Source organism: Strongyloides ratti, scaffold srae_scaffold0000002 (genome assembly GCF_001040885.1).
Source record: "Strongyloides ratti genome assembly S_ratti_ED321, scaffold srae_scaffold0000002".
Taxonomy (NCBI): Eukaryota; Metazoa; Nematoda; class Chromadorea; order Rhabditida; family Strongyloididae; genus Strongyloides; species Strongyloides ratti.
Genome location: NW_020171520.1, coordinates 69428 through 80269, shown reverse-complemented (window position 1 = coordinate 80269; position 10842 = coordinate 69428). Strand labels below are relative to the sequence as shown.

Sequence of the window (10842 nt, the reverse complement as noted above, 5' to 3'; positions counted from 1 at the left end):
GAAAGGTTGGAAATATATATAAAATTTGAATAAAATAAGGTAAAAAAAAAATTTATTTACAAAGAGGTTGTAATTTAATATTTGAAAAAAATTAAATATTGTCATTAGGTGTCATTGAAGACAAGAAGTTACAAATGAAGTATTTTTTTTTTTAGATAAATGTAATGTTTATTAAATTTCATTAATTTAAAAAATATATAACATAAATATTAAACATTAAATATATGGTTTATATAAACAAATCGAGTATTTTTTTATAAAATTAATTTACGAATATTTATTGTCAAAGAATTTTCTTTTATATTATTACAAAAAAATTTAAAATGAAATAAATTTTTTATTTAGTAAATTACATATCAATCATTTTGTTGAAGGCAATTTACAATTGAAATCAATTGTAATTTTTTGAAATATTTTATACTTGTAATATAGTAAAGATAAAATTAAAAAATTTTTATATTTATTAGATATTTTATTTAACAAATGTTGCATGGATAAATTTTTATATTTATTTATAAAAATTAACCAACAAATGCAGGATTTGCACGATTGCGAGTAAGTCGTTGTATTATTTTTTCTTTGTCTAATAGGAACAGGTTAAGACTTGGCATTGTATGACCATAATGATAATGTCTATCTGCTTGATAATTAAGATATTTCATTGATCCTGCTGCACGCTCTTGAGGATCAGATAACGTTAATGGTAAATCCCAATATCCTTGGAACACTCCATTTGCATTTCCTTTAACAAAAAGTTTTCCATCAAAGTCAAACATTTCATTTAAACCTAATATAGGAAGTTCAACATTAGCAGCAACATCTTTTATCTTTTTTAAATCAAATTCTGAACCAACAACAAAACTATTTATAAATGGTTGCATACCACCATTACTTCCAAATAAAGGTACATCAGCAAATTGATCAAAATTTTCTTTTACTTTTAATCCATAATTATTTACTCCATTTACTGCATAACCAAAACCCCAAGAATCAATCAAATCTTCTGTATATACTGCGGCAACAGCTTGTGTAAATGGATCAAATTTTGTTCTTCCTGAAAAATGAGCAGTCTGACCAGGTAAATGAATATCTTCAACAGTTTGTGGTTTTAATGATGGTTTATCTCCAGCAACATACAATCCTGGTACAAATGGTCCTGTTCTTTCATCTGCAACTCCTGTTGGAAGTGTAAGTAAACCTAAACCTCTTGGCCTATTTCGAAGTTGTGCTATAAAAATAAACTATTGATAAAAAATTATATTAACATTACCATTAATTATAAAAAATAAATTAATAAATAAAATAATATATTTAATAAACATTTAGTAAAATGGAAAATAATTGTAAGAAAATAAAAATACTGTTATCTATTGCAACTTTCATATTGCTCCACTTTTGAAACATGATTTTAATTATTATATCAATAATGATACATTATTTAATAGTTATTACATAACAATTAGTAACAATTAGAAAAATTAATAAACGAGAATTTAATTTAACATGAAAGTATAAATAGATTTAAACGGTAAAATTAGGTATATATATCACTATATCATTTTTATCGGAAATATAACAGTAACCTAACATCAATGTTTTTAACTTTTTATTCTCATAAAAATTAGTTTTCTAGTAAAATGTAAGACAAAAACTTAAAAAATTTAAATGATGTATACAATGATTGTTTCTGGTAAAATAATTATTCAATGTGATAATAATATAAAAATTAATATAACAATTCATATTTTTTCAAAAAAAATTTCTATTATTGTTTTAAGAGAAATTTCAGTAAAATGATAATTACTTCTTATTACTTAAAATTATATAAGTCAAACAATCATTTCCATAACATCCAGAAGAACCACCATTTGAAGGATTGTAATATATTGTATTGGTACATTGACAATTCATAGTTCCACAAATACATGGTTGATTGTTACTATTACTACTGTATTGGTAATTAATGCCATTTGTATCAGTATAATAAATAGTATTTGGATTTGGATTGAGATTGTAATTACCTATATAATTTTGACCACTGTTAATACGATTAAAATATGTTGGATCATAATAAACCTGACTTTGTGTTGGAACATTAGTTCCTGATCCACTATTAGTTGTTTTGTCACATTCTATTTCGTATGTTGTTGTATATCCATTAGTTGGAACCTTAATATTAGAAAAATAATTATCTAAAAAATGTTTAACATACTGTATAAGTACATTTTTCTGCCAAAGTTACATTAGAAAAAAGTGAAAAAATAATGTATAAATATGCAAGAGCAATCATTATCTAAATTTATCTCTAATACCTAACTTCTGATGCTCCTGGGAAATTTATATTATTTAATATTTACTTAATAAGAATTTCCGTGTAAACTTTTTTTACAAATAAATTAACTAAGCATATTTACTTACGATACCAAAGAATACCAAGAATATATTCTATTTTTACTACAAATTTTACTTAATTAAATTTATTACTTCCAAAAATTATTCTTTCAAATCCTTATTTAAATATTCTGACAAATAAAAAGTTACTTAGTTAATTACTTGAAAAAAAAATCGTCCTTAAAATTATAATAAAAAGAAACAAGGAATTAGAATATTTGTGTATTTAAAATTCAAAAATTCCATCTTAGTAATCCTTCTTATCTTATATGAGAAATAATATGACATTGACTACAGTTATTGCAAACAATCTAAAAACTATCAAGTTCTTCAAATTGTTATACAAATATCATACAGAATCTATGAGTCACAAATTACCAATTTAATAATAATTTTCAGTTTAATATATATCTTGTTAAATTAATTTTTTTAATATATCTTTCTTACAATTACAAATATTCTGGCACTTGAATATCGATGACTCTAATGATGACCTGGTAAATTTCATTGTAAAAAAATGATAAAAGTTTGAAACATTTTATTTATCAGTACTTATATGTTCTTTTATTTGTCATTATTTTTTGTGACTACTAGTAAATGACTTTTCTTCGTAATAAGTAAAACCAATCATCTACAATAAAAATAACCAGAGGTCCAGTACATTTATCATCATTCGTGTTTTTTTCATTTAAAAGAAAATTAATACCAAACCGGTCATTTAATTTCATTTGATTATATTATTGTGTAATTTTGATGACAATCGTTTAACTATTGTTTCTAGGTTTTAGTATTGTTAATAATGACATCTCAAAAATTAGAGACTAAAAAGGTTTCTAAAAAGTTTAGAAATGCTCGTAAATCTAAGAAATCAAAGACTTCTAGTACACCTAGGAAACTGAAAGATGAGGAGATTGCTTTCCTTGAAAATCTTCGTAAGCCAAAGGGTAGTGAAGCAAAGGTATGTCATCAAAAATTAGCCTGACTTTTAGTGTAATCAATTTTTAGACTAAGGTTGGCCGAATCACACTGAATGAACTTTTCGGAACTGAATTACCAATGACAAACAATGCATCATTAAATGCATTTGGAAACCCATTTTATCTGGACCCAATACAAATTCTTCAAATGCAAATTTTGTTAAATCAAAAATCACAGATGCATGGATTTTGTTATAATACTGGAATGTTTCTTCCTGAAATGCCGCTACCAACGACACGTTTAACACCCGCTGGTGTTGGAATGCTTGATCCAGAATATGATTCTAAGAATTCAAAAAATGTTTATAATCAAAAGAATAATTCCCTCGGTAATTCTGGATATGAAGGCGAAAGTCATAATGATATTATGAATCGTTTTTTCCCTAAACTTAATCAAGAACACTTTAAATGCAGCGATATGAAATTAGATTGTTTCAGTCCTTATCACAATAGTAAGTGCTATTTTTACCTATAATCTTTAATCTTGAACGGAACGATGGTTATTAACCATCTTGCATGTTTGAAATTTTGGAAAAATGCCCGTACAACATAACATGTCTTAAATTATAATCTCCATCAAAATTATAACGTAGAATTAAGATCACAAAATGATATGATAGATGACTAGTCATTCACACTAAATTTTATTTTTTTTTTCTAGAGATGAGTCGCGGTTCGCATGCTACACGTGGAAATTACAATCATAATAGTCACCATCAGAAGAATTCTCAGTTTAAGCATGGACAACAAGCTAGCAACTCTAATACGTTTGTTCGTAGCGCAGGAAATAAAAATGTACCGAAAAAGTCGTTCTTTGTCCCATACATCACCCAAGATCAGGTTGCACGTGGTTTAAAGAATAACCAGTTAGTGAGTGTAGGTTTTTTTTTTTTTTTTATTATAAATCTGTAAATGTGTTTTATTTCATTTTTTAGGGAATAATAAGAGTTAATCAAAAAAACTATGAAGAGAGTTACATAGATAATCCAGAAGGTGATGATCAAGTAGATGTCTTGATTCTTGGACTTCATGATCGAAATCGCGCTCTTCATGGAGATATTGTTGTTGTTAAATATAAAGATAGAATGAATTGGGTAGTACGGGAAAATCTATATCAATCATGGAGAGAAGGTAAACTTGGAAATGTCCTTGATGATGATGGACAACCGATTTCAATACCACCTGTTACGGAAAGTAATCTTCCAAAGTCAGAGATGGATGATTTACTTGACTTTATGCCAACTGCTTTTAGATCACGTATTGAAAAGATCGAGGAGGACAAGATGAATGTTGATTTTTCAAAGGACAGTTATTCTCGCGTCGAACTTTTGAATATTGCAGCAAAAATGCAACTTGAATTAAGAAGAAAAAGTAGTGATGACAAAGTTTTATGTCATTTATGTGGTGACGCATGTAATTCTGTTAGAAAATTACAACTGAGCCGTGTTCAACATAATGATGACGAAGAATGTGATTGTCCTGATTCTCCAAATCAAAGAAAGTTTACTGCCACTGGTTCCCGCCGTGTGGTCTTCAGAACTCTTAATGATATGCCTGCAGAAGATTGGGGAATACCAGATATCTGTCTTCAGAAGACTGCTGAAGTTGTATACATAAAAGAAGAACGCCACACAAGAATGGCTGTTGGACAGTTAAAACCACTTTCTGATGGAAACAAAAATTATGCTTTGTTTTCACCTGCCGATCCTCGTATGCCAAGGATGATGATACCATCAGACCAATTACCTGACAAATTTTATGAAGCTCCAGGTGATTTTACAAAATTTATCTTTGTTGCTAAGTTAATCGAATGGAATGAGAGATCACAATTTGCAAGAGGAAAATTATATAGACCGATCGGATTGTCAACTGAAGTAGACTCACAAATAAAGGGTATATTAATGTCTAATGGTGTTGAATTCAAAGACTTTACACCAAATTCCATGTCCAGTCTAAAATACTTAACTGCCGATGAATTTGTTATAACACCAAAAGATTTAGAGGTTCGTCGTGACTACCGTTCAGAGATGACAATATCTATTGACCCCAAAAATTCAAGAGATATTGACGATCTTATTCATATAAAAAGTTTAGAAAATATCGATGGAAATGGATCAAAAGGATACGAGGTTGGTGTTCATATAGCTGACGTGACTCATTTCTTGGAATCAAAGTCCGAGTTAGATGAATGGGCTCAACGCCGTGGTGAATCATTGTACATGACCAGCAAAACAATTCCAATGTTACCAGAAATATTATCTGAAGAATTATGTGGCCTATTAAAAGGCAGAGATAGATTTGCAATTTCTGTCGTCTGGAAGATTACAGAAGATGGTAACGTAATCGACGAGTGGATTGGTAAAACAATCGTTAATTCTAAGGCACAATTATCTTATGATGATGTTAATAATTTATTTGAAAATTCAGAGGAAGTTTTAAATGAAGAAGCTTTGAGTATGAAGGATAATCTTTTAACTTTCAAAAATCTTTATAGTGTATTGAATAAAAAGAGGCGTGAAGCGGGATATCTTTATTTACCTAAACCAAAAATTGTTTTTACTTTGGCGGAGAACACATCTGTACCTGTTAGTATCTCTATGGAAAAAGGCGGCGTTGCAAAGGAAATTGTTGCTGAGTTTATGACAATGGCTAATTGCTCTGTCGCTAGACGCCTTGAAGCAGAGTATCCTAAATTAGCTATTCTCAGAAGGCAAGCAAAACCTAAACAAAAAATCCTTCAAGATACAATTGATTTTTGTTCAAAACTTGGTTATGATATTGATGCATCGTCTTCTAAATCAATTGCAGATTTTCTTAATAGTTTGTTAAATGATCCTGTGTCAAGAAACACTGTATATCCCGTTCTCACTCAATTATTATCAAAACCAATGCAGATGGCACAGTATGTTTGCGCTGGATTGACCATGAATGAGGAAGAATGCAAGCACTATGCACTTAATACAAATCTGTATGTTTATTTTTTTCTAGTTTGATCTTATATTCATTTATTCTAGGTATACACATTTTACTGCACCGATAAGAAGATATGCTGATATAATGGCACATCGTTTATTAAGTGCCAGCCTTGGACATTCAAAAATCTCAGATTTAGCACCAAAACATATGGAGATTATTTGCAAAAATTCTAATGAGAAAAGATTAAGTGCAAGAACATGCATGGAGGCTTGCGATGAATTGTACTTGGGATATGTTATCAAAGAATTTGGAAAATTAGAACAAGTAGGAGTTGTTGTTGGTATTTTAGACCAAGCTTTTGAAGTCTATTTCCCAAAACTCGGTATAAGTAAACGTGTTTATACAAATCGTCTACGTTTATTGAGAGAACCTATCTATGAATGTGCTCCATTACCACAACTTACTTTGATCTGGGATCCTGTATTGTTGGAGAATCCAGTAGGCAATGATGGTGACAAACCTTTAGAAGTTGAAGATGTCTCGACTAAGGGAGGAACATATGAACAAGTTGTTAAAGTATGTTCACTAGTACGATGTGTCTTTTCACCAACATCTGAGGCCTTCAAGTACCAGACCGTTATCTTGCCTACCAATGACAGCGACATTCCTGCCATGATTGATGAATTGAATTCAGATTCTCTTCTTTAAATATCTACAATTCATGAAAATGTTGGCTATTATATTAATATTCGTTAACAATCTTTTGATTTTTTTTGTTGACTAATATAAAATTATATTATATTGTTAATTAATAAATGTAGACCTTTAATGTACTCGTTTATTTTTTTTTGTTGATAAAATTTACATTTATAAATATAAAAGAAGATCATTTGTCAGTAATCAAGAACCTCCAGTGTAGGGAAAATGAAGGCACAATATATTATAGTAATAGTATTAGTAACATTACTAGTAATAATTATTTTAAATAAATGTTATAAAAAAAAAATTAATAGAAAGAAAAAGGGCAAGTGTTTTTAACTGTTGGCTCTCTAACATATTTTTTTTGTACGTTTTTTTTTTAGTTATTTAAAAATAATTAAAATATAAGATCACAGCCATTCAGAAATAAAATTACGAATATATTAATAATGTTTTATGTTTATTCAAAGATGTATTTGATCCAGGCTACTTCAATTTTTATTTAAATATCCTTTTGTGCACCAACTAATGAGGTATCAGTTGTACCATGCCAATATTATTATGCAATATTGACACACCCGTTACTGATATTAGATAAACTTGTATAATTTGGATTCGGTGCAGAAATTGAAGCCGGTGATTTTAAAGTAGTATAATTAGGTAAATTTTGACTTAAAAATTTGTTGTGAATCATTGTATTATTTAATGAGTTTAATTGTCCATTCGTTGATGTTACTATAGAATGTAGAGATGCATTTATACCATTACTCATATTAATAATAGCATTCTCAATATTTAAATCTTTACGATCTTTCTCATTATTGACAAGTGTAGAATCTCCTTTAGTTAATGAAGAAATATGAAATTTGTTAACAGGAGAAAGACGATCACGATTATTTTGTGTTGTACGCTAAAAATAAATATTTTAATATAAATTTAAGATTAAAAAAAAAAATTATTATAAAAACATACGTTATCAATTTCTTTTTTAGGTTTAATTCCTGAAACATTTAATTTGTTAAGTCTATCAATTCTTTCCTTATTTTTAGTTTTATCTAAATCATTTGACGTGTCCATAGATACTGAGTCATCCAGTAAACCAGATGTAGATGGCAACTGCATATTTTTATAATCATTTAACCCATTCATCATACTATTTATCGCATTTGATGTATTCTCATTTATACCGCCGTTAGGTTGATGTGTTGAATTAGAGTTATTGTCTTGTTTTAACTGATTTATATCAATACCAGAATTCTTTGGAGTTACCGATTCAATAAGACTGAGTTTAACTCCCTCAATTTCATCCTTAGATTTTCCTTTATCAGCTAAAAATTCTTGTACTTCAGCATGTGCATATAAAATTCCTTTCTAAAATTATAATACACATATATAATTAATCAATAATTCAAATATAATAAAAACTATACCTGAACAATAGTAATAAGACTCCCGTTTGGCACATTATTGTAATCTATATCAGAAGTGGCAACACCGGATTCACAACTGAAAGCGAAAGCTGTATGCACAAAACCTAAAAAAAAAACATTGTAATATTTATTTTAAACTACCAGTAATTTAATTTATTTTTGTTAAACATTTTTATACATGTAATATATATGTATATTATACACATATATATATATATATCTCAATAACACATTACACATTGATTGATTACTTATCAGCAATGTACTTTAAAGATAAACAACAATTAATAAATATAAACCGATTTGTACATGATATGGTTAATAAAAATAGACGTACTTTAATGACATAACTAAATTTTTACATTTTAAAAATAAAATCTTATTACATTAAAATAACAATATATATATACGGAAACTATTCTTACACACACTATACACAAACAAAATTTTCCCATTATTTATAAATATTTTTTATGTGTTAAATTATACATTAATTATTTTAATAATATGATAGAAAAAAAAAATTTTCTAAAGTTAAGATGTAAATATATGTAGTTATATATAAACAATTAATATTACAACGAAAAAAAAAAAAATTTGTCTTAGTGTGTAATAACGTCAAAATAACAATTAAAAATTAATTTTAATTAAAATAGTGAAAACTTTTTTTTAAATCATGTGAAAAAAAAATTTTTTTTTTTTCTATTACTACTACTATTTATATAATTTTCACTTTATTATAAAAAAAAAAACATAAAATAAATTATACTTTTTATATATTATTAATTTAAATATTACGCATATAAATAATAATAAGTATTAAATTTTTATGTAAAAAAAAATAATAACATACGTAATAAGTAAAAAAAAGTTATAACCTCATTTATACTTTTAAAAATGTTACGAAAGTGAATACATATAAACTAATTAAAAAATCATGAACTGAGAAAAAAGTAAACGAGTCAGTAAGTTGAATGGACAATTACTATGTCTAACAATGTGATATATTGCAATACATTATAATAGTTTATGCAAAAGGTTATCTTTAAAGATTTACTTCTATTGATCATATCAAGATAAAAACTTTGTAGAATATAGTATTTTTAATAATATTTTGTTTTTTTTTTATTTTTTTTTTAATTTAATGAACATACCATTTTCTGAAAGATATCTAAATATAAGATAATTAAGCTCATCTGAGAACATTGAAGCCATAATATAGAAATAGTTGTTGGACAGCAAAAAAAAAAAAAAAAATTCAGTATAAAAATGAGGATAAAGGGTATAGACACTGTAGAAGAGGCAATAAAAATATCCTCTTACAAACCTATAAAAATTATTATAGTAACATTAAAAAAAAATGATATTTAAAATTAAAATTTTAAAATCAGTAAACGGAACTGATTAAATCAAATAATATCATAACATGAACATTGCGATTATAAAGAAGAGTTAATGAATGTAAATATGTAGTACATGATAAAATTTGAGCTTTATGATATTCAAAATTGTATAATAATTTGACCAGTAATAGTATAATGATCAATAATATATCATATTATAGCTTGAAATGTTGCCAATTAATTGGCATAAAAATTTGAGGATAATGAAATCATTGAACTCATAAAAAACAGTATTTTCTGAAGCATGTTTTATTTGAATATTTAAAAATAAATGTGTAAAGGATAAAATGCAATGTTTAATGATGGTAGAGAAATTGAAATTGAAAGACATATGCACACATCTGATTATAGACATATTAATATTTTTGAGAGTTTATAGAAAAATGCAGGGGGGAGAATCCAAAAGCTGTCTATTTAGATGCGAAATTGTCGTTGGCTCGCATTTTTGCCACGCCTTCTCACTTCAAGTAATAAATGTGTTATACTTAACCATAGAAACGACGTTTTTCAATTTTTAATAGGACCTAAACAACCTAAAGTATATAAAAAAAATAAAGAAGGTTTATAAAGAAAAGAAGACAGGTGGTGATAATTTATAAGTCCCTGTCACTATATTTATTTATTTGAGTAAAAAAAAAAGTATAAAAAAAAGGTATTTATATTAATTAAAAATATGTTTAATTAGGAACTTTAATTAAATATAATATTACAAAACAGGATGTTACTGTGAAAAATTTAATATAAATAAATAAAAATTTTGCTATTCTTAATTTAATCTTTTTTAAATGTTATATATCTATATTTATATATATATATCTATATATATATTTATATATATATACAATAAAACTAAATGATAGTCGTCTGGTATATGTAAAAAAGGCACACACAAAAAGAACTCTAATAAATATGTTAATGAATTGTAACATTAAGAAAAAGTACAATTAAATGAATGATACTTTGTGGATATATGAAATTTGAAACTTTTAAAATCAAAAATTTATCTATATTAAAACTGTTTTGACG

General features: G+C 26.6%; 3 protein-coding genes across 3 annotated transcripts; 1 reads left to right on the top strand and 2 right to left on the bottom strand.

The window, feature by feature from the left end:
• Positions 1-521: 521 nt before the first annotated feature.
• SRAE_0000030200 (Hypothetical protein) lies at positions 522-2290 on the bottom strand (the record flags this gene model as incomplete). The annotated part of the gene is made up of 3 exons (XM_024646175.1): positions 522-1228; positions 1836-2169; positions 2213-2290. The coding sequence occupies 3 exons, from the start codon at positions 2288-2290 to the stop codon at positions 522-524; spliced, it is 1119 nt and encodes a 372-aa protein (XP_024500383.1).
• Positions 2291-3190: 900 nt separating this feature from the next.
• Positions 3191-6992, top strand: SRAE_0000030100 (DIS3-like exonuclease 2; the record flags this gene model as incomplete). The annotated part of the gene is made up of 5 exons (XM_024646173.1): positions 3191-3349; positions 3397-3820; positions 4030-4244; positions 4304-6336; positions 6383-6992. The coding sequence occupies 5 exons, from the start codon at positions 3191-3193 to the stop codon at positions 6990-6992; spliced, it is 3441 nt and encodes a 1146-aa protein (XP_024500382.1).
• Positions 6993-7542: 550 nt separating this feature from the next.
• SRAE_0000030000 (LisH dimerisation motif domain and LisH dimerisation motif, subgroup domain-containing protein) lies at positions 7543-9628 on the bottom strand (the record flags this gene model as incomplete). The annotated part of the gene is made up of 4 exons (XM_024646172.1): positions 7543-7893; positions 7956-8354; positions 8414-8517; positions 9568-9628. The coding sequence occupies 4 exons, from the start codon at positions 9626-9628 to the stop codon at positions 7543-7545; spliced, it is 915 nt and encodes a 304-aa protein (XP_024500381.1).
• Between the last annotated feature and the right edge of the window lie 1214 nt (positions 9629-10842).